The following is a 27,299-nucleotide window of genomic DNA, read 5'->3' on the forward strand; positions in this document are numbered from 1 at the left end:
CATGCCACCCCCTCCACGTAACTCGCTGGGTTAAGACTTGCTGCCTCCAGTTTTGAACACAGGAAAACATGCCTGACATCAATCTATGTTGTGCGATGCATCCATGTCCTGCTTGGAATGCAGCGTTGCCGCAAGCAACCTATTTCTGATTCTCGGTGATGGATGAGCACATCTACTCTTAACATTCTGGATTCGGTCCATATCTTTAACGTTGATATTTTTCTAACACATAGCACTGCTACTTGAGGCTGAAGTAACACAGGGACAACATTTGCTGAGCGTATCAACTTCCCTGTTCCGTGCCGCCTGGGTTTCACAGCAAAGGATTAAACTGGGAGTGAAAATAAACTGGGAGTGTAAATAAATCCAACACAAAGTTTGATTCAATTATACTGTATTCAATTATACTGAAATTATAGCCTATTTAATACTAGTGTTGGAGCTGCCACCTCTGTGCTAATACAAAGCCTCTTAGGATTGCATCAGATTTTCGCTGGAGGAACACATTAATCACACGAAGTGAACGGTGGGATGAAACAAAATGATTTAGGAGGAACCAATCCTGGTTTCTATTTGCAGTAAGGTAGGCATTCGGGGGAAGTAACAAAGATGTTTTCACTGGCTGAGTTCCAGTGGCTAATAATGAGATCCCACTTTAGGACCGTGTATTTAGAGAGACAGGATTTGTAAAGTGGCTATTAAATTGCAGCTGAAGTGTACACTGTGTATATGGAATGTAAAACCTGCAGAATTAAATAAAAACGGCACAGTCACAAACAGTTGCCTCATCAGGAGGAGCATTCCTAATGCTCCCACCCATTGGAGTGGATGTTGCTGACTTGCCATCTTTTGGATAAGGTGTTAAGCCAAAGTCGCGTCTGCCTGTTCAGGTGGATGTTAAAGATCCCATGGCACTATTCGAAAAGAGAGAGTTTTTTCCCGGTGTCCCGGTCAACCAATTGGTTATTCACTTCATGGCTGTTTGTGGGACATTGCTGAGTGCAAATTGGCTGCTGGGTTCACCCAAAAGTCTACACTACGCTTTACAGTATATTCTGCAAAGTGTTTGAGATGGGTTGATAATGTGGTAAGGTGCTTATATCAAGTGAAAGGATTATTACACATTATAAACTAGGGTTCTTCAATCTTGAAAGTAGACATCTCAAACCTATGATATATATTTAAATGGGTTGAAAAGTAAACCCAGAACAATACTTTAGGACGCACTGAGACAGTGGAATAAGAAGGCACAGGTTTCGAGTTGGAAAGGGCAGATAAAAATAAGTATTTATTTATCCAGAAGGTAATTAATGAATGGAACAGGGTTGCCAGGAAGGGTGGTGGAGACCTGGACACTGGAGTCATTTATAAAATAGCTTGATGCAGTGGTGAGAACAACTTGTATTTATATAGTGTCCTTCACATAGGAGAATGTCTTGGAGTGTTTCACAGGGATGAGATTGGACAGAGAGCAAGAGAGGAAGTGGGAGGTGACCTTAGGCTCCGACTAAGAAGTAAGTTTTGAGGTGGGATTTGAAGATAGAGAAAGAGGGAGCGAAGCAGAGGGATAAAGACAGGGAGTTCGCCCCGGCTCAGGAATGAGATTGCCGAGACGTAGAGGATTGAATCGGTTTTGACGCATCAGTTGCCAAGCACATGACAAGAGTACAGAAAAAGTGTGTCTGACCAGAGAGCGCGTCTGAACGGAGAGAAGGAAAGAGATGCGAGCAACGACTTTTTACAATAGAATCAAAAATCGAACAACTTAGGAAACGGGAAAAATTTAATGAGCAGGTTGTGGCTCAACCTGGTTTATTTGCTCCTGTGCGGCACCAGATGGCGCTGAGTGACTAGTGTTCAGTTGCTTCATTGCACAGAGTGTCCACAAAGACCTGTTACCACCTAACCCCCCACCACCCCATCCCGTTACAAAACAACGATACGAGACCTATCTTCTGGACGTCTGAACATCTAAATACAGCTAAACGCTTGAATACAATTAAGTACTTCTGAATACAATTATCAGCAGTCTTGAGTATGACTTCAGGTACTGTTCTTGGTTCCAATGTCCCCTTCTAATGTCTTCGACCGTGTCGTTAACCCCACAAGTCAAAGCCCTGAGGGGTAGAGTGATCCTAGCTGGACAAACAGTGATATCAATGGCAAGCTGTGTGGTTTTAGCTGGTCAGACTCCAGCAGTTACCCCAACGCACACTCTGGAGTCCCCAAGCCTTGAGTCTTGCCTAATGCTTTCAGGAATTAGGTCAGCAGGATGCGTCCCTCCGGGGAGAGAGAGAGGGGGCTCATTGCATTCCGACAATCTATCTCTGCAATTTCCATGTGTAGGTGGGAGGCCTGGAAGTCTCAGCTTGGCTTGGATACCCTTAAGCACGGTGATGGGTTTCCGCATGTGTCAGACACCCGGCTGTCGATTTTTTTTTTTTACAGGATCTACCATGTAATCCTCAATATTTCATTGCGTAATCTCCAATATGCGGTTTATTTCTATTGGAAGATATTACAATCTAACACAGGTTTACCAATTAACTGCAAATAAGTTTATTTACAGACAGAAAAGTAATATAATAATCAGGCACACAGGGCCACATTCTCAACACCTCCTGTGCAAACGTCCTTTTTAGATTTATTACTAACTAATCCGGTATTTATGGAGTCAGCGGTGAGCAATCCAGTACCATAACCTTGCACAATTTCCAAAAGTAAAACAAAAAAAGGTGGCTCATGTGTAGCCATTGAGCACATTGCACTTATCCCACTCGGCTTTATGCTTCAAAGCAGAGGGTTCAGAAAAATACAGCAATTGTCAGGAATCATTACGGCATTACTATAGAGACTAGAAGAATACAAATTACTACCACAGTCATCAGCCCACACAAGTAAGATAGAAGAAAAACAGCAGTTTTTGTCCATTGACCAGGTGCCTCCCGACATGAAAGGCGTTATACAAATGTAATTTTGTTGGTGATGGTGGTGTTGTTGTTGTTGCAGAATTAACAAGAGGTGAGTAGGAAGAGTCCTGTGCATAAGTCATATGTCTTTATATCAATTCCCATTTATGCTTTGCAGTAGTGTGGGCAATTGATCACAAAATTCACTCTGCCTTAGCCAAGTGTGTTAGCATTGAAAATTGATAACTAACTGAGAATCATTCCTTTGTAAATGTATATACAACAGTTTGTGTGCTAAAAAGAAATGAGGCTTGTGCCGGCTCCTCTACATAATATTTCGATTGCAAATTCTTCGAATGGTTTAAATGTTTGAAGAAACAATCTCCGGTTACAGGTATTACTGAATACCAAATACTTCGTATGACTCAATTGCACGAAGGAACCTTTTTCTTAGTTTCCGAATATTGCTGTATCTGGGCAGATCCAAGGTCTTGTTGCAGGTGTGGCCAATAGGATAGTATAAATCCGGGTTAAATATTCTTAACTCGTTAATGACGATTTTGAGGGTTCCCATTCCTCCTACTGGAATCCTATCGCATCCCGTCAGGAAGGCTAAGGATGAGAAAGAGACATAGACATTAATAATCCAAGATATGAATGTATCCAAGGTAAAGTATTGTTCGGTTATGCATCTATTCACTATTCTTTTTTCTTGGCGTAATTCCCCCCCGTTTTCCTTCCCCCCCACTGACTGTGTTGATAGTTACCAGGCTGTAGTTCCATTGACACAAACAGCCTTTGCTGACAGTGGGAGAGAGGGGCTATCAAATTCCATTTTGCTTCTTAAATAATTATTTCTGTACAACTAGATTCCACAGTACAAAGACGTCGCGCAAAGACTGCATTGCTTATTGATTGACGTATAAGGTCCCAGCGAATGTTGCCAAGCTATTTGACCGTAAAGTGGGACTGTATAATTCTGTCCCCGCCCAACAGTCACACTCAGAAACTTACATTTCTATGGCTTGCATTTCCTTCATATGAAAGGAACATCTCGCAGTACTTTCCAAAATGTGATTGATTTGAAATAGAGCGAGTGCTGTAATTGAGGCAAACGCTACAGTTCAGCGATCAGTCTCGAGAGAAGATGACTCAAAGGGGGAACCTCATAAAAGTGCATCAAATTTCAAATGGGATTAAAAGAGTAAACCCATATCAATACTTTAGGATGTATCAAGACAGGAGAATAAGTGAACATGGGTTTAGAGATGTAAAAGGGAATTTCAGGACGGACACAGGATGTTTTTCTTTATGAATAAGGGTAAGCAACAACTGGAACTCATTTCTTGGAAAGGTGGTAGAGACCAGACCACTGGACTCATTTCAAAAGCAGCTTGACACAGTGATGGGGATTGTGAGGATAAGGCTTCTGAGGGATGAGATCAGTTGGGCCAAACAGCCTTCGAAGAACAAAATGTGTAGCTGATTCATTTGATTGCGGTGAGTTTAGATTGGGACTGAATGTAAAACTGAACAACCGGGTGAAGGACTCCACATTTCTTTCAAATAGCAGCAGGACATCCCTTAAGGTGCACCTGATTTACAAGGCAGACAGCACCAAAATTACTGATGCAAACAAAATAAAATCCTGATAAACTTGTGTTCATGGCTATATTTATCTGTGTGGTGATTCTACATAGGTGAACGTTAAGTAAAAAATTCCACAAAAATATACTTTACGGAGCATCAGAAATTTCACTCAAATATTTATTTTTTTTGTTGACAACACAGCTGTATTCCTGCCACTTTCAAATGAAATATGCATCTGAGAATAAACAGCTCTCCATGAAAGCACTACATACATATCAGCTCTACATAGTTCAAAAATGTAAGACAACTTACCAAGAAAATTCTTCTTCTTTTTCTTTGGCAGCTGATGAAACATGGTCCAAAAATCCACGATGTATTGGTCACTTTTTGTGTACCCTGTGTAACTTGCTTGCTGTTAGCAAACAATAATTTATAATTGACATGAAATACAAATGTCTTATGTTGAAATATCTCAGTTTTAAAATTAAAACAAATGTTGTCAAAACAAATCTAAACCAGATTTGAGGACTAACTACGGTATGTGTGTTTTGGGATCCTCGTTAAGCCACACTTGAAGTGTGCTGTGTTTTGTCCTTACAGCTTCTTACTCTCAGAGTTTAGTCTCTGGATCCAACTCACTTTCACCAATTTAGCTTTTATGATGAGTGGCTGCTTCCCATTTGCAGTGACTCCAATTATAACATGGCAGTTTGGTGTCTATAGAACCCCAACCAGGGTTATAACGGATGCGAGTCAACATTTGTACGCAGAAAGACAGAATGTGAAAATGGTCAACTTCTGGTTCATCAGGTTGCCACTGTCATTGACGTAATGGTTCAGAAATTAGCCACTTTGCTATCACCGCACCAACATATTATGGAAAGATTGCCAAGGTTGGTAAATCAGTGTCTCAGAAAACCCACTGCGTGCAATTACTGTGTATACAACAAAGCAATAGTCAAAAACATGAACACCAGTAATTATGGAGAACCACAAGAAACAGAGTGACTCACCTGTTCCAATAATTCCCACTCATATTTGGTGTTTCCATGGACAACGGCCATGAGTTCTTCAGGTAGGAATACGTCTAAAATGGGTTTTGGAAAACTACTCCGAAATCCTTCTGCGAAAGCTTTGAAATGTTTCTCGACAGACGTGTTAAAGATATAATCCACATAGGCATCGACAAACTGTTTTCTGAAACAGACATCAACCAAACTGGATATTCTCATGACCGTTCTGCAAATGCCTGAGCTTCCAAAATGTCAAGCCTCAAGATCATGTCCGATAGAGTTCAACGTGGAGATTGTGGGATCACCTGGGGCCAGGTGTATTTAAAATGATAAATTGGAATGGATTATTATGCTTAGCTTTCCATTTCCTAACACAGCAAGTGGCTAAAATATTGCCATGACTTAATCAGGTGACGTACCATAATTTGTGAGAGTGGGAATTAGTATTAGCACTAGAGAAATGGCTGTGGAAGATGGAAATGTGACGTTGGTGCAGTAAAGTGTGTTACATCCAGCTAAATTGTACAATAGCACGAAGTAAGAAAAGAAAACTCATCTAGATCAATTGCGCATTTTGCATTTGGAATCAGTTCAAGAAATCCTGGAATTGATTCCTCTGCTTGCATTTTGTACATCAAGCGTGCCTTGCTTTGATGTTCCCTTCACCGCATGAGTTAGATTTTGAGGAGGATAGATTCACGTGCTGGAGATCACAGCGAGCACCATGAGTGGACACTGTTTGTGCTTGTACAGCATTGTACTTGCCTGTTGTGTCCAGCATTTTTAGAAAAGGAGAGAAATAGTGAGAATTTGGGGGGAAGAAGACGGTATGTAAACCTAAACAGACCCGACACCTTCTCAAGGAGTTTTATCCCGAGGTCATTTTCAGACTAAAAGCTCCACTTCTCTCACAATCACACAACTTAAGGTGGAGTGCAATGCAAGACAAATGACCAGTCTGGGGATATTATTTTTTTTTACATAAAATAACCTTGAAATTACCTGTTGTGCTTTTCCACTGGGATATTTTGACCATTTGGAATAAGTTCATGCTGAATTTTGAAATGATCATCTGTTTCTTTGCATATCTTGAATAAGGTAAAGAATGGCAATAAAGCAATAGTCAGTATACCTCTGATTAAAACAACGAGTACGCTATATTACAAAGGTGCTTGGGTGGCAATATTGTGGAAGAATTTGACAGTAAATAGCGATGACCCAAACTGTATTGGTTTCCGAATTTATTATTTGCATTTCCCAATGCCCTTCTCTTTTCAAACAACACCATGGGGATTTTTAACATCCACCTGAACAAGCAGGTGATGGGCTCTCGGTTTAATTTCTCATCTGAAGGACGGCACCTCCAACAATGCACCACACTCCTCGCACTGCATTGGAGCTTCAGCCTAGAGCCCGAGACTCATATGAGTTTCAAGTCCAGGTATGATGAGACTTGAACCCACAACCTTCTGACTCAGAAGTGAGAGGGCTATTAGTTGGGTGTCATCTTTACACGTTGGAAATGTGCCTGAGGACGATATATCACCAAGTTGGAGCGTGTAGATGGTGGAAAGGAGAGGGCAAAGGATGGAGCAGGAGAAACATTGCATGTGATTGTGTGGGTATGGAACGAGAAGCCATTACAGATTTTCTCTCTTCTGTTAGGCAGAAAATGTGGTAATCGGTGAAATGAATTGCAGCGAGGAGAAAATATTACAGTAGATATGAGGAAAGGAAGCAAGTGGCAATGCGATTTTGAAAACAAGTGAATAATAGGATCGTTACATAGGTAAACATACTACGAAATATTGACCGTAGACTTCTTCGACATTACTGGACTCATCATGTAAAAGGTCATCGAGATTCCTGGAACAAAATGAGAAGATTATGAAATTATGAAAATGTGTCCAGAATATTTTTGTTTAAAAAGTTGCATTTAACTGCATGCTTTTGAAAGCGCAAACAATGCAAATACCAGTGATTTATTATTATTTGTTGATTAGAATAAGAATAAAATGGTAATGGCTTGACAAAATACCTGATGAACAAAATAAAAACCTCCTGCAAAATGTAGCTATTTTAGGAAGCTCAAACATACTAAATAACATCCATTCATTCATATGTAACTTGGCAGTGTTATTGGTCTGACTGACCCATCACTGAAAGCCACTTAGAAATTACCTTTACAGAGTGATTTAAACTGTAATAACCTAATAATAATCATAATAATAATAATCCTTGCCTTTCAAATTGAGAGCATGTCTCAAAGTGCTTCACAGGGTTTTATTGTAAAGTGTATTTTATGGCAATTGTAAATACTGGGGTCAAATGTGTGGTGCGTGTGTTGTTTAGTGAACAGAAAACTCAAAAAGAGAGTATTCCATTATTTAGTTATAATAATCCTTGCATTTGATATAACGCCTTATTTCGTCTTCGAGACGTCTCAAAGCGCTTCACAGAATATACTGTAAAGCGAATTGACTGTATATTTTGTGGGCAAAATGAAGCAGCCAATTACGCACAGCAGCGTCCCACAAACAGTCACGGATTGAGCGACAAAATTATTATCGCTATTACATTTTAAAGGGTTTGTTAGCCCCCAGAAAAGCGATCCGTCAATCGGCTTACAGCCTGGTTTCTAGTTACTGTTGGGTAAACACAGGAGTGTGGTGTAAGGAAACATTCTGCCCTGCCGGTAATCAAACCCAGGTCCTCTCACTTGCGAGGCGAGTGCTCTAACCACTGAGCTACAGGACTCCAGTATTGACATCGGATGAGGACCGATTGGATTTTTCAAAGAGCTTGGCAGCATTCAGTTTCACACGTGGATAATGACTTTGCGATATACTGAAAGGGACTCAGCACCTGCGGAACTATACCCTAACAGAGGGAAAATTGAGAGGGGGAATTTATGTGAAAGACTAGTTCTGTTTTGTTCTTTCTTTTGTTTTTATTTCCACTCACCTCCCTTCTGTTTTGGACAATTCCTTCAGGTCTTTTATTGTTGGTTGCACATTGAGTAGTTTTTTGTACAGGGCCAATGGGAAGTGAAAGTTTGCCACAAAACCGTGGTGCAGAGCGATTCCGCAGAGAATTCCCACCAGGCGAAACACTCCTGGTAACTTGGGCTCCTGTTTTAAAACAGAGAGTGTAAATCCTCCTCCACAAAATCTCAGCAGAAATTTGTACAGCGCTTTCCTTTCATTATATCTTGATGATGAGGTTTCCCAGTGTTAGCGACTGGCACACACCTCCTCGACATCCCCCCTCTCCCTTGCTTGGCAAACAACCGCATCCCTGTAAAGCGATGCGAGTTATCCTCTGTGAAGTGCACTATATAAGTACAAGTACAATGTGACACATTGCAATGGCCTCGTTCACATGAATCTATGACGTGTGGTGGTTTATATGTGCTGGCACACGGTGTTTATGTTTTTCTCCAATCAAATGGCAACAAGTCATTCATGAATAAGTGAGAAACAAGGGCAGAAACACTACGAGGGTTGAGCCAAATACAAGAGGACTCTTGCAATTAGCAACTTGGGCAATACTGTAGGAGCTACATAGAATGTATACAGCGCAGGAGGAATGCCATTCAGCCCGTCGTGTCTGTGCTGAGGCTAGCTCCTGCACCAGAACACTTGTCTCTAAGTTAGAAAGCTTTGGTTATGAGTGAAGCCCAATTTCAAGACTTGATCTTATTGCCTCGGCTGGCTTTGGGTCACAGGTGGATTGTTGGAGGTTCTATTGTGCGGATGAGACATTAAAATCAAAGTCTGCATATTCAGATGGACAGTGAGAATAAATACCGTGACACTGTAGAAAGAGACATAAATTGTTCATAATGTGCCGGTAACAATCCTCCAGATTAATTGTTCATTCGCTCTTCATTGTTTGTGTCTACTCCAACAACAGCTTATATTTATGAAGCAACCTTCACACAGGCTCACATCTCGGAGCGCTTAACAACGGTGTACTTTGATTTTGAGCTGGGGAGAAACAAGAGGTGACCCTAGGCAAGGTTGAAGAGGAAAATCTTCATATTAAATCTGAAGATAGGCTTCCAAGGCAGAAGGACAGAGATTCGGTGCATAGTGGCTGAAAGCACAGCAGCTGATGGTGGAGCAGATGGGATCAAGGAATAATAATAATCCTTGCATTTGATATAGCGCCTCATCACATCATTGAGACGTCACACAGGTGAGAGACAATGTTGTGCTCCTCTCATCTTCACCTACCCACTCAGGGAACCAAATTAGCCTGGAGTCTTCATAGTGCTTGAATATGTTCTGATGGACACAAAGTTCCTTGGTAATGACAGAGAAAAATTCCTGGGAAACCCCACCATAATCCTCGGCAAATTCACCTTCAAATATGACCTGAAACAACAGCAATGAATAGATCAGGATCAGAAGTCCAATCTTTTATATGTGCTTATTTATTTCCTGTTAAACCCTTCGATCACTCATTGAAAGTGAAGAAGTCAGATTGAAGTGTATGTTGCTGATTTTATATATGAGATGATTGTGTGTGTTTGTTGGGGGGATGGGGAGAGCTGAGTGAATTGGGACCTTACTACTGATGAGTATTCCTCTCTTTAATAATAATGATAATAATCCTTGCACTTGATATAGCACCTTATCAAGTTGTTCAAACGTCTCAAAGCGCTTCACAGTAAAGTGGATTAGACTGTGTGTTTTGTGGGCCAAACGTGGCAGCCAATTGCACACAGCAGTGCCCCAAAACAGTTGTGGATTGAGTAACCAAAATGTTTGTGAGGGGAGGGATTATTACCCCCAGAAAGCCAATCTGCCAATCTAACAACTGGGTTCTTACTTACTGCTAAGTAATCAAAGGCATAAGAAAACTTGCCTAGGTTTTACCCAGCCGGGAATTAAAAGCACATCTTCTCACTTGCAAGGCTTGTATATATATATAAAAAAAATATACTAGCTGTACCCATTGCAGCTTTGCTTCAACCAAAGGATTCAATATGGAATGGAGATTGACAAGCAGACACACATTTTATCCTTATCTATATTCATCTGGGGGGACTCCTGTGGGAGGACTCCTTTTGCGAGGATTCATTGGGAGGACTCGGCACTTTAAAAATGTAATTTTGATACTGTTGCCGTGGTTTAACTTCGTCTGTGTTCTTTAGTTTGTTCCCGCCGCCGCTTGGCTGCGTGCGTGCTCTGTGACACAAGATGCCACAGCGCCACAGTTATCACTTTCTGATGTTCTTGTGGGTCCACGTCTCAAACTTACAAATCTGTGCACAACCTTGGGGTCCATTTTGATTCACTGGTCTCCTTCCTACCACACATTCGGTCCCTGACCAGGACCGCTTTCCTCCACCTCTGCCACATTGCCCACCTCTGATCCTACCTCACCCCAAATATGTTTTCCCACAAAAACACAGTTCCTGCACTTTACAATATGTTCTGTGAAGTGTTTTTGAGACATCCTCCTGACATGAAAGGTGTTTGATCAAATGCAAGAATCATTATTATGTAAATGAATCATCTTTTTGAAGGTTTAAGACAACTATCTTCTCAATCTTCAAAGTTGCAACAAATGGAAAAACCAACAAACACACTAACTATCAATCTAAGTCCATCAGTTAATATGGAAATCAATACAGATTCAGTGCAACTCAAAATAATTGTAAATTCAAACAATTATTTTGAGCGTTCAAGTAATGCAGCATTCTTATTTTTATGAACCGACTGCAAATCTGCATACACAGGCAAAGGAATAGCTTTCTACCTGAAGTTGCTGTTGAAGTGTTGTTTTATCAAACATCATTAATTGTTTCAAAGTGTCTTGAATAATCATCGACCTTCTAACCACCAACAAGCATTGATTAGGCTCGTTCTCAGGCAAATTCCTTATGAACTGGAATAAATATTGCAATAGTGTTAGACAATAAGATCATATAATAATAACAATAATGATGATAACAATGATACTACATATTACTAATAATAATAATATGTGGGAAGAGAGTAGTTCTTCCAACTATCATCATGCGGCAAATCAGTGCTGATCAAATTCATTTATTGAGCGATACTTACCGCGCAGAGATTGTTGAAAGTTTCAACTTTCGTTTCCATGTTAATGATGCAAGGATACTTAATTAAATCCAGAACTGAGTCCTGAGGACACAAAAGATATTTTAAAATTCTAATGGGCAGTCGTTGATTGGCATCTTTGATTTTCAGTCTCACTAAAATGATCACATGAAAAACTCCCATGAAAATAGTCCAATCCATATTAATACAGTAGAGCAAATCTGCTGTACATCAGGACACCAGATTGCCACATGCGTTTCTTCCACAAAATATGCAGTCAATTCACTTTATAGTATATTCCGTGAAGCGCTTTGAGAAATCTCGAAGACGTGATAAGCCGCTATATCAAATGGTAGGATTATTATTTATACATTACTATATGCAAGTTTACCTGCACCTGAGCTGAAATCACAGAATAAAAACAGTGCTGAAATGTCAGAGAAAATCTTTAATTGTGGTTGTATCTTAACCCTTGGCATGATTTTCCCCGAGTGCGCTTTTAGACCAGCAGCCCAAGGTAGAGAGATCTGATGAAAGTACAGGGTAGAGGGAAAGAAAGGTGGAGAGACACCATCTGAGAAAGAGAGGCACAGAAAGAGAGAAAAAATTTCAGCGAGAGAGAGAGAGAGAGAGAGACCCAAGGCTTCTGCTCTGAAATATTGTAAATCAAGACTGGGAAAAGTGGGAATTTCACATTTCTTTGCTGAATAAGCTGCCATAAGGTAATTATAAAACTGAAACTTTGAAGATTTAAAGCAGATCTAATGGCTGCAATTCAAACAACTAAATCTATTGCCTCGATCAAACGTAAAGAAAGAGGCTGATCGGAAAAGCAAAGAGGCGTGAGAAAACAGTTCTGGAGGTGGGACGGTTGTTCGGCCTCACAGACGCACGTACAATTGCAAACTTTGCCCTTGTTCTCGGTGTCACCAGCGATGTGCTTAACCAGAGATAGTTATCACTGTCGCAAGTTGCCCACTCTTAGTACAAAATGAGTACATTACAATTTTAAGCGCAGAAAATGCACTTGGATGTGCGTGCTGCCAAACACCCACTCTCTCTGTCACCATCCTCACTGTCAACGTTCATGAACTCAGGCCCTTAGAGTGGGACTGCTGCATGTCAGATCATCAACCTTCCTCTGTTGGATGGAAAAGATGGCACCTCTGACAACGCAGCACTCTCGGAGTCCTGCCCTCGAGTGTCAACCCAGTCGAGCAGCTGAATTCCTGATGTGGGGCTTGAACCCACAACCTGCCAGAGGCCAGAGCCCTACCAACTGAGCTAAACTGACACCTTAATAAGCGTATAGATACGTTAATTTTTTTCCCAGTTTTAATTGACACGAATTTAGGCGCGACATCAAATGCAAGGATCGTTATTATTGTTATTAAAATCAACTCTCGCCTCAGTCTAGCTCCAGTTATGGGATGACACAGTAATGAATTTCAAAGGAAATAGTATAACCCTAAAACTAAGAATCGTATCAGAATTTTCTTACAATGTGAAGAGTTGAGATTCCGAAGACTTCTGCGAGAGCAATGTAGAAATTGCTCTCTGCAACTTTAAGATCAGCAAAACAATTCACCTGTGGACAGAATTTATAAATGTTTCACCATGCTGTTTGTTAAATCAATGTCTAAAAATAAAGTAGGTTAATGTTTCAGGGTTAGCTATTTATCAAAGGATTCGACATGTGCCTTTTGCCTTTTTGTATAGGGATGAGCCTATGTATAACATTGGCCACTCGCAACAGGGCTGTTTGTGGAACATTACTGTGTGTAAATTGGCTGCTGCGTTCGCCTACAAATGAGCCTCAGTGAAATCTGTAGTACGCAGTAAGAATGAGCAGATTGGTCCAGTACAGGTGCCAGTCACTTTGTGAACTGCAAAGATGCTGTTTAAAGGGACGTTGCATTCCCCTGAAAACTGAGGAGGGAAAGTTTGTGAACACTACTTTGACAATACTTTGCATTGCCAAAGAATCTTCAGTCACATGAATGAATCATTTCATTCTTAAAGAATACAAACGCTGGTGTCTTCCCATTGCAACGTTAAGCTATTTTTTTTTAAAACAACCCTTAAAGCATCCTGACTTCAACTTCCCATTAATGTATTCTAGCTCTGTCTGCTTTGGCCCACAAAATACGCAGTCTATTCACTTTACAATATATTCTGTAAAGCGCTTTGAGACACTTCAACGACTTGATAAGGCGCTATATTAAATGCAAGGATTATTTTTATTATTATTGTTTTCCTTCAACATAAATACATTTCTGGTGTATGTCCTATAATTGCTCTTCGCAAAACGTTTCGGCTTTCTGTCCTCAAGAGGTGTTTATTCCGAACCTACCTCATAGAGTTTCTGCAGAATCCTTAAACAATTGTGCAGATCTTCAGAAAATTTTGTTTGCTTCTGAAATGTCTTTTGGAGCAAGTGTTGACACACAGTTTTGAACAACATCACGAGTTTCTTGAAGAAATAATTATTGAGGTTATTCCACAGAGATTCTGAAGAACAGATAGTGAAGGAGAGATTGGAATAGGTGAATAGACGTGTTTAGATCCACCTGGCTAACACAAAATATTTTCCAAACTTCTGAGGGTTTCATTTATCATTTGGTTGAAGTTTTTCGTGAACGCTGAGGTGAATGAAGTAGATATGGCAGCCAATAACCTACAGTAAGACTCACATAAGTCATATCAGTTCGGACCAGAAGATTTAATATGACTTACGCAAAGTATACGTTAAGGCAAACTTGCATAAATCGTATCATATTAAAAGTCAGATTTTAGTTTGTATTCAGTACTGTATACTGGTTGGTGATATCAAGGCAAGGTTTCTGTGCCATGTTTAACCCATGCATATTAAAGTAACGGTAACTCATTCTTTTTTCCATATACCAGTACCTCACAATCAAATTCAGAGGCAATAACCCTTCTTTTCCATTTCAGGATATGCCTTGCAAAATTGGAGGATCTGGTGATAGGCCCTTGTCACTAATTTGTGTTTATTTGGGGTGATCTGCATTGCCTGATGGCATGATGGCTGCTCAAAACCTCATCTTCCCCAGCTGTTTAGTGTTCTGTCCTGCACGTGTGGTCCTTCAGCATCGCAACAGTAATCGGGTACCGCCGTGATGGGTCAGGACTTAGGTTCCCGTGATTATCTCACATGCAAGTGCAAGTACTGCAAGTGCTACTTCAAGGCCAGTAAGTGCGCGTGCAGTGATGGGTCCCCTTAACTTCTCCTTGAGATCAGGCATCCCCGACCCCTCGCTCACCACATGATCAAGTCACGCTCTTTTCTCTCTCTATGCCCCCCCCCACCACCCCACATCCCCCTCTCCACTACCACCCACGGTCGGTGATGTTGATGTCACATTCCCAGGAGGGAGGACGCAGAAAGCATTGGGGGTGCAGATGTCCTGTGATCCGTTTGAAGCTGGGGTGGGAATCAAAGTTTTGACCCAGCAGCCGTTAGGAAGCGTGAAAGCTATATACGCGTTTTTGCCTCAGTCATACACGAGGTAAACAAAGATCACAAGTGACATTAGGTTCCTCTGTTCTCAGGTTCCCGACTTTACATTTTGGCATTTAACTTTGGTAAAGGCAAAGTTGCAGAAATCCAAACTAACACGAGTTCTGACCCCTGCTCAGAGTAGAATGATCAGGACTATGGATGGAGTTAGCGTCTTGAAATATCTACAAATCTTACCAAGGATTTTCAGTTTGCTTTTCTCGAGTGACAGAATAGTTCTGCTCAGAAGGCTTGTCAGTTTCACAACATCCTTCTGCTCTTTCACCACCTCTATGAGCTCTGGCAGAATAAGGTAGACTCGGAGAGTTTCCACACAAACATGGGACTCAAGTAATGAAGGCATCAGGTTTTTCTTTACTGTATCAGTGACCTGAAAAGTAAAATTACAAACAAAAAAGCGGAATTAAGTGTAGATCCGATTTATAACGCAAATAACCATCAGAACAAAATCAACGAGCAATCTGGAAATACATGTAATCTCAGAATCTAATGGCAGAAAGTGAAGCTCCCAAGCATTTACTATAGTTTGAGTTCCCAATCTCAAGCAGGCTGACTGGTGAGTTACACAGCAGAGGGGAAACACTTGCGCAGAGAGAAGAGCAAATCAAGATCAGTGGCCAGAGTCAACATCATGTTGTGAACCTATTATTGCCTGTTGCAAAACACAGAGGCTCATTCACCTTCTTGATCAAACAGGGCAGAGTAGATTGGATGGGGGGGTGATGGGGACGGGCGGGGGGATGACTAAAAAAGAGGAAGTGACTTACACAATGGTGTGTGTTTGGGTGGGTGGGAATCTAATACAATTATAAGATGGTGTATAAAGCAGGTCTATCAAATGCCAACCAATATTACAACAGGGTATGATCATTCCTCAACACTTACACATTCACTCTCATGCGCACAGAAAGCCAAAACATCAGTTCGTGCAGGAAGCCAAAATGTCTGACTTCCAGGGCGTTAAATTCATGCCCAGCCTGCGGGAAGTGATGTCAGCAGCAACAACCAAATCACTGGCAAACATGGCCCATCAATGTCCCACAAACAGCTATCAAATAAATGAGCGATTTTATGAGGTGGTATTTGGCCAGGACACCGGGAGAAACTCCGTGCACCTTTCAAACCGTGCCTTGGGATCTCAGTTTAATATCTCATCCGAAGGACAACAACTCCAGAGATACAGCGTTCCCCAGAACCGCACTGGAGTTGTGGGGCTTACCAGCTGGCCGGTGAGGGTCCATGGGTCGATGTGTCAGGGCGTCATTTCCCGTGCTTCGGTGTGGTAAGTGTGGGAGGCTAGTCGAGTGGCGTTAAGAGTTAGGAGGTGATTAATATGTACAAAGAAATCCTAAGTTTGATTGGAAAGTGATTGAGACTCGGGTGAATGTATGACTTAAGTAATTATATGATCTATAAAGATAAGAGTTATGCCAGATTCACTGTATGGTCACCTCTTGTAACACCGTGACGTTTCTCTGCAACTTCTCAAACCACAGATGCATGGCAGACATATCCACTCCTGACACTTCATTGCTCGTTTTGAAATGGTTGTCTTTTCTGTTTTAAAAGTGAAACATTTTCAAAAAAAAAAAAGTTAGCGTCCACAATAAACCTTCCTGGCTCCAGTTTATGTTTGTCAAGCACCTGGTACTAACACTGCTCTCACCGTAGGTAAACAGCAGGGTCAACACCATAGGTAAACAGCGTCAATCGCTAAACTTCTAGTGTAATGCAAATAACAACACCATTCAGGCAATCTAAGACTGTTAGGTTAGTGCTGAGTTGTTGGGATTTTTTGTGCTGTGTACTTGTGATCATGAGGAACTGGGTTGAGATTGCTTCATATCCTTATAGCCAGCAGACAGGTCATTTACATTTCATCATCCCAGATTTGGACCCAAACCCAAGAGGCAAAAGGATGCTATTTCAACCAAAGTCACCACACACTCTCCTCCACCATTCCCAATGCAACATCATCAGTATTGGGCTTGGGCTTACGTGGTTTCCAAGAAGCTTCCATTGAGAGATGCAGCAGAAGAGAAAACGTGATTGATTTCCCTGTAAATAATACAAGTGCAAGCCGTTAAACATCATCGTTGTTATTCTTCCGAAATAATTATGGATTTTGATTCACTTTGTTGCTTTAATTAAACGCAATAGTATTTCAAAATGCAAAACGCAAATTAAAAATCGGATTCAAATTTCTTCCTCAGGAATGGAATTCTTTATTCTCCAATGACAAAACCATGAGAAAAACTTCATCCAAATCAGTAATATACCTTCTGTGGTTTAAGGATCAATTTGGGGCAGTATTGGTTTGGGCTATTAAAAGCCAGAAGGAATTATTATTTCTGAGAGTGATGCTGATTCTAATCAAATAGAACAAAATAAATCCTCCATCATCTTCAGAGAACATGTTCTCTCCGCAAGATGTTAATAATCCTTAATAATCCTAGCATTTGATAAAGCGCCATATCACTTCTACGAGACGTCTCAAAGTGCTTCACAGGATATACTGTAAAGTGTAGTGACTATATTTTGTGGGCGAAATGCGGCAGCCAATTGCACACAGCAGTGTCCCACAAATAGTCGTAGATTGGGTGACCAAATTTTTTTTAATATATATATAGATACATATATATATATATATATACACAGGGAATACCAATACAGAAGACAACCATGTGTGCTTTTGGTCATCTAGGATTTCCCTTTTAGTTGGTTCACCTTAAACCACAGAAGGTTGATTTCTGATTTGGATGGTGTTTGGGGATTTTTTAATGTTTAGGTCAGGGGAGCCCCTGAAAGCCAATCGGAAACTGGAACATTGGCAGAAGCAGAAGCAGAATGTCCCGTGACGTGACCATTATTTCCAGTGATAAATATCACATCACACGCTCCATGTGTACCCCTATTGTTAATAGGCACACTTACGTTTTTATGCTTTTACACAGTTTCCCATCATCTATTCCACTCCATTTTTCCAAAAGCAAATCGTCAACTGTGGCAATTCCTTTCATGGATATAAATGAAGAGTGGTGTTTTAGAGCAATATCATCCTACAGTAAAAAAAGAGGTGTGAGAATACGACATACTACAAGATGACACCTGCTATATTTGGAATTATATTTAATAATCATATTAATCATTATTCTTGCAAATATACCACAAGCTATAGCCTTTGCTTTTCCGTGATTGTTACAAAAAGTACGATCAAAACAAGTGATATAAAGAAAATAATTGCTTTTCTCCATTTATATAAACGATCTAGACCAGTATAACGGGCCCAATTTCTAAGTTTGCAGACAACACATTAATTGTGTAGGCAGTTAGTACTTCCTATTATTCCACTTCCTCCAATTGTGAAGAAGACTGTAAGCAACTTTAGGGGACGTGAACAGACGAGAAGACATAAGACTCCACAGGGACATTGACCTTAGGTTGACGTTGGAACGGTAAGATGATAAGGTTGGCTAACTGGGTCAAAGTTTGTCTTTCATCCAAACCTCTTGTGATCTTGTGCGTTCTGTTTGTCAGTCAGTTACAGAAGGATACTGACTGAGTCCTGTGCAGAGGTACCTCCCTGTACCTCTACACTGGGCATTGGCTCATGGCATCCTGCACACTAAATGCATTCCTCAGTCTATAAACTAAAACCTTACCCTTTCCGCAAAGCATTCCGCAAAGCTTTGGTTCACTCCTGCAAATATTTTGCTAACGACCGGCTGGATTGTACAGCCTGTGAAAACAAATGACATTAATACACAATCAGGGATCAATGGCACAGAGCATCAGGAATATAGGTGTTCTGTAGTTCGTATGAGCAATAGTGGAAAGCTCCATAGTGCTTCAAAAACACAGAGTAATACTTTGCATTTTTCCCCAGTGAATTTCTTTGTGTATACCAAAGCAAGTTTCCTTTGCTGGGGGAAGGAATCCTTTTTCTGTTAAACAGCACCCAGAGTCAGCAATAAACACTCTTAGGAGCTTCATGCCTCAAACTGGAGAGCTTTCCTACGTCATCTCAGACAAACGTGATTTGGGGCGCAGAGAAAAAATAAAGAAAACATACTGATCAGTCAGTAAAATCTTATTTAAGCAGTTTTTAGGTGTATAGGAACAGTTTCTACCCAACGCACATCTATAGCAGATAATCTTGCGCTGCTTACCATTAGCAGGTCCTGTGTCAGACGTGTGTGATGCTAATTTAACAGGAAGAGGCACGAGCTGGTCACTGGTCTGTCCACTTCCCAGCTGCCCTTTCTCTCCTTGACCAAACGCATAGACCTTGCCAGATGATGGAACGAACACAAGCGTGTGATAACTGTGAAAAACACAATTTCACTTAAAGTTAACGATTACAATTCTGCAAGATGAAACTTTCTGTTTGCCGATTATGACTCCACATCTCGGCCCACCCCACCACACACACACACACATACACAACACACACCAACACACGCACACACACTGAATCTCATTTTAAAAATCAAGTGTTTTTCGGCTGGGTTTCTAGCACAGGGTGGGAATAGCTCTGGGCCCCCAGGGTTGGCTTCACTTCTGCAATGAACCAAAAGACGTCTGAACCAACAGATTCTGAGCTTGCGTGTCTGTTGTATTCAGTCAGCTCCTAATTGAAATGAGAAGGGCCGCAAACCAGGTTTGGCAGTTACAGCAATGAGGATTAGGGCAATCGTACTGCAATAGAAACAGAAATTTACAGCACAGGAAAAGATTGTTCGGTTAAGTCTGTCTCAATCAAACATAGTCATGGCTATTGACCCTCACTCAGACTAATCCCTGGCACTGGTCATCACTTAAGTTCACACCTGATCCTCAGCTCTACATTGTTTGCAAGGTGAGGGATAGGGCACACTGGTTTTGGCATCGATCATATTTATCAAAGATGGTTAATTAGTTCCAGTGACAATTAACATATCACACCACTCAATTTTCATTCCATGGTTTTGAACTCATTTCACCCAGGCCCTAGAACAACAACAACAAAATGACATTCACAGAACGCCTTTCATGTCAGGAGGACGTCCCAAAGCGCTGAGCAGTCAGGTGTCGGGGCCCGAGCCTGGGGGAGGGGTGTGTAGAGGTAAGGGAAGGCAGAGAAGTGGGAGGAAGACCAAAGCCATGGTCGAAGAGAAGGGTCTTGAGACCGGCCTTGAAGGAGGCGAGGGAGTAAGCGAGGCGAAGGGACCATGAGATGGAGTTCCAGAGTGTGGGGGCAGAGAGGTTGAAAGCCCGACCACTGATGGTAGGGTGGGTCGGTCGGGAGACATGGAGCAGCCCGGAGCCCGCTGAATGGAGGGAGCGGGCAGGTTGGTAGGGAGTCAGCAGGTCAGAGTGGTAGGAGGGGGCAAGGCCATGGATGGCTTTAAAGAGCCACACAACCATGGAAATTTATGGCACAGAACAAGGCTATTTGGCCCATTATGGGTGTGCAGGCTTCCTCAAGAGCCATCCTTCCAGTTCCATTTTCCTGCCCTTTCCCCATATCCTATTTGCTCTTCAAAAAAAAAACTTTCATTCAGCGACATTAGTTTGGCTCTGTGCCACCTCACCTCCCGCAAGCTATCTGAGAAACTTTGGCACCAAACAACTCAGCGACCAGGCGAGGTTTGATCTCATCCCTTGTCGTGTTGTGTCCAAGTTGCCCTAAACTCCCGGCTCCAAAGGTAAAAACTGATCCATCCTGGAATATAGTGAGAAACACAACAAAGTCACATATCCAATGGGAATTTACTGTGCCAAATTGTCTTCAACATTTAATAATAATAGTAATAATCCTTGCATTTGATACAGCGCCTTATCACGTCTTTGAGATATCGCAAAGCGCTTCACAGAATATACTGTAACGTGCAGTGACTGTATATTTTGTGGGCAAAACGCGACAGCCAATTGCGCACAACAGTGTCCCACAAACAGTCGTGGATTGAGTGATAAGATTATATTTGCCCACAAAATACATAAGCCAGAATTAGATTTAAAATATCCTGAGGACAGACCTTTGTCAGAGTAGCAGTGTGCTCCTCTCCACAAGAGATGTAGACAATCTTCTTGTGTTCTAATTGTTTTACATAGGTAGGAGAGTGTCGATCTTGAGGAGAGAGAGAGAGAGAGTGTGAGAATTATCCCATTACCAATGTGCTTTGCATAGGAATGTCTGTATATCAAGAGTCTGTTTGGGGAACCCTCCTGGTGCAAACTGGTGCTACATTTACGTACAAAAACAATCACTGCTCTTGGCAGAAATTGCTTGTGATCCATTTCAATGTGATAATATGCTATAGAAATACAAGCTCTTTTTCAATGGAACAAGTGTGAGTTGGGTGACAATGTTTCCTGAGCTGCTGAGTGAGACATGTGGAGTTGGACCTTGTACTGGAAGCAGAGTCAGCATGAAGCAAATGGAAAGAAGAGGATAAATAAAACAAAACACATTTATGTTCTTACCCTCTGTGTCACCGAGCCCCAGCTGTCCACGGTCATTCCTTCCCCAGCCAAACACAGCCCCCGAGACAGAGAGCGCAAAGCTGTGTGCTCCTCTTGCCGTGATTTGAGCTATTGGGATCCCAGCCATAGACTTCAAACACTGGGAGCTGGTGTGAGAGGCATCTTTTGTACCAAGACCCAACTGGCCATGAGCGTTCTGCCCCCAAGCGATAAGTCGACCATCTTGTAATCATCAAAGGAAATCAGTCCATCAAATAGAAAACTGAAGATACGTTAAACATTCATTCCGATTATTGAAGTCAATTGTAATGGGCTCTGTCACTAAGATCAAAGTAGCTCGGCACAGAGCAGCAAGCAAAGCTGCGTTCCTTTTGGCTCCGAACCACACATCTAAACCAGGCAAACAGGAAGCTGGGCTATATTGCTAAATCAGTTGAGTTTAGATCCCCAGATGATATAATCAGGCTGCGCTGTGTCCTCATAATAATAATAATAATAATAATAATCCTTGCATTTGATATAGCGCTTTTCACGTCGGGAGGACGTCCCAAAGCGCTTCACAGAACACACTGTAAAGTGAATTGACTGTATATTTGTGGGCGAACGCGGCAGCCAATTGCGCACAGCAATGTCCCACAAACAGTCGTGGATTGAAAATGACCAATTTATTATTGTTTTTTGGTTTTGGAGGGATTATTATTAGGCTCTGTGTGGAGTAAGGAAACTTGCCCAAGGTTTCGCCCTGCCTGGAATTGAACTCAGGTCTCTCGCTTGCAAAGCGAGTGCTCAACCACTGAGCTACAGGACTCCATCTGACCACACCGTCAATATCGCATACAATTGGTTCACTGCGACATAAGGGGACTGTCCAGGCCTAAGAGGTAGTGGAGAGGAGAGCAATGAGGATGATCCCCAGTGTTGGAAGAATGAGGTATGAGCATTGACTTGACAAACAAGGACTCATCAGTCTTGAGAGAAAATGACTTAGATGTATCCTAGACAGTAGAAGAGGAGGACATAGGTTTAGCGTCATAAAAGGCATTCAAGGCATTGTAAAAGGCAGATACCAGAATGCTTTTCTTTATACAGAGGGTAATCAACTACTGGAAAGCTGTTTAAAAAGCAGCTTGATACAGTGCTTGTGGGGAATGATAAGGGTGGGTTTTCTGGAGGGATGAGGTTGAATAGGTTGAAAGGCGGTCTTCATCCAAACTAATCTTGCGACCTTGTGAACCAGTGAATTTATCTCTCAAGCCATATATTAGATATTTTGTTTTACCTTTGAATAGAGCCATGGAATGATTCCTTCCACAGGCAACTTGAACTACGCACTTCCCACTCAGGTGCTTTAACAATCTGTAGTTGCACAAATACCAATAATTAACACAAAGTCTTTATAGTAATAAAAACTTTTGATATATTATGCATTTCATCACATCAATATCACGTCGTAACACTTGCATTTTGACATAGCATCTCATTACATCATCGAGACAAGACACACTGTAAAGTGGTGTGACTGTATTTTGCAGGTAAAGCAGCAACCAATTTGCACACAGCAGGGTCCCACAAACAACCACAAAGTGAATGGTAAATGCTATTGTTAGACAGGACACAAGGATAGACGTTCTTCTCTTCTCGAATAGTGCCATGAGATCTTTAACGTCCACTTGGAAAAGCAGACGGGACCTCCAGTGTTGCATTGGAGTGTCAGCTTAGACTGCATGAGTCCCAAGTCCTGATGTGGAGCTTTATTCTTTTGCATAGGTGGCACACAGATAGAACTCCCAATGCGGTTAGGATGCTCTTAACTATTGCGATGGGTATTATTCCACTGAACCCTGCACCCCAGATTTCAGAACTATACAAACATGACTGATCATCACCTGTAAAATAGTATAACTCTTACCGTGGCAAGCTTCTGACTCAGAGGCAAGAGTAGCTTCCAGCTGAGCAGGCTGACACACATATTTGAAAAGCATAATAATATATCCATCGCAAATAGTGCAGTGAACAGAACAAATTCTCGACAACCATCAAAATACACCTTTATCTCAATGTAAAGACCTTTAACATGTAAAGTCATAGTCCTCTAATTACAAGTACACAATCATTATATTTTGCGCTCCTGTGAAGCACTTTGAGACGTCTAGAAGACGTGAAAAGCGCTATACCAAATGCAGGGATTGTTATTATTATTATTTTATCAAATGCAAGGATGGTTATTTACATGTAGAGGAAGCTGTGGTGTTTTTGGTGGTACCCAACCCAAAGAGGCACGAAATCAGGAAGAAGAAAGATCCGATTTTCTACGAGAATGGGATCTTGTACCAAAATTATTTTAGACAATTTAGATGATTGAGAAATTCATCAATTGTATGACGGTGAGACATGCAATGTATGAGGATCCCAGGTCCGTGCTGTTAGTCGGTGACAGCTGCCCTGCCTGAGATCAGCTAACTCCACTCAAACCAGAGATGTGCACCCCATTCCTGATACCGGAAAATGTCTATGCATAGGTTGCCTGCAGAGATGGCCAGAACTCTGAATGTGGTTAAGATGCGCTTAAGAGTGGCGATGGGTTTCCGCGTGTGTTGGAAACCCGAGTGACCAAGTGTATGGTCGTTACTCAACCCTGCACCCCGGATTTCAGAACTATGCAAACATGACTAACCATCACCTGTAAAATAATATAATTCTTACTGTGGCTTAATTTCGGAGTACGTCTTCGAAGTCAGCCCAGGTTGCGTGCTTTGCAATTTGAAGGAGAACACACTTCCTTCTTCCAAAACAAACAAGATGTGCGAGGCTCCACTGTCCACAAAGCAAACCCTTTCTGCACTGAATTCATCAAGCCGTGCTATACGGTGGCAAAAACACAACATTATCAGAATCAAATTCATGTCATTGGAAATATCATGATAAACTACCTGCTGTTTGCAAACAACCTTTTGTGTTAGACCAACATGGTACATGGATAACAAATTGGATTCATTTAAAATAATAATAACCTTTGCATTTGGTATACTATCATTTCCTATTATATCCAAACGAGTTTTATTTAAAGTGTAGTAAATGTTTATTTGTAGGCGAATGCAACAGTTAAAGTCACACCCAACTTTTCGAAAATTGAGTACCATGGAATCCTTAATGTCCACTTGACCAGGGAGACAGGACCTCACTTCAACATCTCACCCAAAGGACGGCAGCTTTGACAATGCAGTACACTCCCAGCACCAGTTAAGAAAGCCTTTTCTTGAGTTCCCCGCATTTCAGTCTAAGACTAGAATGATTTTATAAAAAGTTCCATAAAAATTGAGAGCCTTGGTTCGATTCCTGGCAGGGCGAAATGTTGGACAAGTTTCCTTACTCCACACGCCTCTGTTTACCTAACAGTAAGTAGGAACCCGGTTGTTAGTCAATTGGCGGATCGCTTTACTGGAGGTAATATTTCCTTAAAAAAAAAAAAAAATTGGTCACTCAATCCACGGCTGTTTGTGGGGACGCTGCTGTGCGCAATCGGCTGCCGCGTTTCGCCCACAAATATACAGTCAATTCACTTTACGGTATATTCTGTGAAACGGTTGAGACGTCTCGAAGACGTGATGAGGCGCTATATCAAATGCAGGGATTATTATTTTTATATTCTTATGATTCACAGGAGAAACATGGTGAAATAATTATGCAAGATCAGTGTTTTTTTTGATGACTCCATCTGATGATGGTTCCATTTCTCTCTCACATGTATGACCGGGCTGAGCGATAGACTTAACGTCAACCTCAGGTCAATGGGCAGATAGAGACTAGACCAGAGGGTAAATAATAACAATAAATAGATATTCGCTACTAACGTCATAATATCTAGGCTCAGAATAATTTTGAACTTTCGATATTTCATTTGAAAAATAGAAGACCAAGCGGTTACAAAATAATTCTGGACTCACAAACTGCCTATTGAGTACAATACAAAACAAAGAGATCTCAGTCTCTCAACTGTGCGATGATTCTCCTCTCCCAGAACAGAACTTCCAGAACTTCCACATTGCTAAACTACACATTGATGACTCAATGCAAATGCATAGCAGTCAAATTAGGAGAATCCAAAACTGAATTGAATACTGCCTTCCAACACTGTGTTTAATTTACACATAAAACAAAACTGAGCGCTGTGGCTCTCGAGATAGTGCTTCAGGTAATCACTGAACTTGTAAAGGATTTACGTGGAGACCTGAAGTTTGATCAGGAAGGTATAGGCTACATTCTGTTTTTTGTGCTGAATGTGTGGGGTGGGTTTATGAGACTGTGGAAGTCCATAAGGCTCAGGGAACGCTCACCTTCATTTTGCGTTCATCAATATCTGCCAAAAGTACTTCTGTTTGCAGAAGATCATATGCTGTTGGCGAACGTAACTGGTGATTTCATACGCTGCATTCACCATCTTGAACACTGGGTCATTGATGGTGGAATTATGAGGGACCTCAAAGGTATTGATTGGAAGATACTAGGGGCATCAGTCCCACTTGTTGATTCTTATTGGTACCTGACACCAACTTCAGCCTGGACTCAGTCCTGCCAACCCGTGCTCAGAAGGGAGAAGGGAACTCTGGCTGTTCAGGTTCTAGGACGGCAAGCTTGCCTGACAGAGCCTTCAATGGCAGTTTATGTGGTTTTAGCTGGTTAATCTCCAGCAGTATCCTTACGCATACTCTGGGATGCCTGAGCTTTGGCTAACTCTAATTATTGAGCAGTGAGAGTACTTTCTTATCAAAAATCTTTGTTTTGAATGAATCTAAATGTTATTCTCAACGGCCGAGCATTGTTTTGACTCCCATTATTCATTTGCCGGGCTCTCTATAACATATTTCACTCTTGTAATCCTTGATGCCAATTAATACTTTATTCAATCTCCCCAGACAGACGAAATATTAAATTCTCTCAAGGAATTACAAGAAAAAATAAGCAAAAAATACAGTTATAAAAAACGTCTAGGTTCTGACAGGATTTCTATCTTCAATTCACTAATCACACTAAATGTAAATAAAGCCTATTGTTAAATGCAGTTTGTGTGTTTGCTTCAGTCAGGAAGCCAGACATTTTATACAAATTCACGCTTTCTTGCCGTATCTGACTTGCAGGTTTTTTTTTGGTCAGCCGGGTGTCTGAAACCCATCACCGTGCCTCAGGGTATCCCAAACAAGCTGAGAATTTCATGCTTCCCACCTCCACACGGAAATTGCAGAGAGAGATTGTAGAAATAGAACAGTTCCAACAATTGGAGGCGCGAAGTGTCATTTACTTACCAGGTTTCCTCTGCTTCTGGCCGTTCATTGTATAGAGAACCTTCCCATCCTCAAGCACGAACACAGTGAATCCGTCTCCGCAGCAAATGTGCCGAACCCTCCCGTGTTTGAGAAGCCTGTCGCTGTGAGTGGCTTCTGAACTCACCCCGTCCTGCCCAGGGGTTAGACCCAGCTGTTTGCAGCCCACCTGCCCCCAGCACAACATGCTGCCCTCTCCCTCTGTCTGCCTGGGTCCCTCTCCCTCCCTCTCTCTGTGTCTCTCCCTGTGTCTCTGTCCCTTTCTCTGTGTGTATCTCTGTCTCTCTCCCTTTCTCTGTGTCTGTGTCTCAGCTGATCTCTGTCTCCTGCTCTGTGCTGCTCCACTACTGAAGACTCTGATTGAAGCAGCCCAGACACATCAGTGCTCT

The 27,299-nt window shown here is 41.6% G+C and overlaps 1 protein-coding gene across 1 annotated transcript; it reads right to left on the reverse strand.

Annotated features, from left to right (window-relative positions):
• Window positions 1–2,535: 2,535 nt before the first annotated feature.
• Window positions 2,536–27,146, reverse strand: LOC103184504 (probable E3 ubiquitin-protein ligase HERC3). The gene is made up of 23 exons (XM_007902536.2): window positions 26,893–27,146; window positions 24,296–24,452; window positions 22,872–22,948; window positions 21,593–21,814; window positions 21,145–21,236; window positions 20,701–20,831; window positions 19,297–19,451; window positions 18,790–18,866; window positions 18,062–18,186; window positions 17,126–17,185; window positions 16,579–16,684; window positions 15,305–15,497; window positions 13,940–14,097; window positions 13,088–13,174; window positions 11,590–11,670; window positions 11,282–11,410; window positions 9,751–9,891; window positions 8,477–8,643; window positions 7,312–7,378; window positions 6,515–6,600; window positions 5,513–5,696; window positions 4,812–4,911; window positions 2,536–3,521 (listed from the first exon to the last, which is right to left on the reverse strand). The coding sequence occupies exons 1-23, from the start codon at window positions 27,095–27,097 to the stop codon at window positions 3,307–3,309; spliced, it is 3,015 nt and encodes a 1,004-aa protein (XP_007900727.1). The 5' UTR covers window positions 27,098–27,146; the 3' UTR covers window positions 2,536–3,306.
• Between the last annotated feature and the right edge of the window lie 153 nt (window positions 27,147–27,299).

The sequence above is a fragment of the Callorhinchus milii genome, unplaced genomic scaffold (genome assembly GCF_018977255.1).
Source record: "Callorhinchus milii isolate IMCB2004 unplaced genomic scaffold, IMCB_Cmil_1.0 Scaffold1, whole genome shotgun sequence".
Taxonomy (NCBI): domain Eukaryota; kingdom Metazoa; phylum Chordata; class Chondrichthyes; order Chimaeriformes; family Callorhinchidae; genus Callorhinchus; species Callorhinchus milii.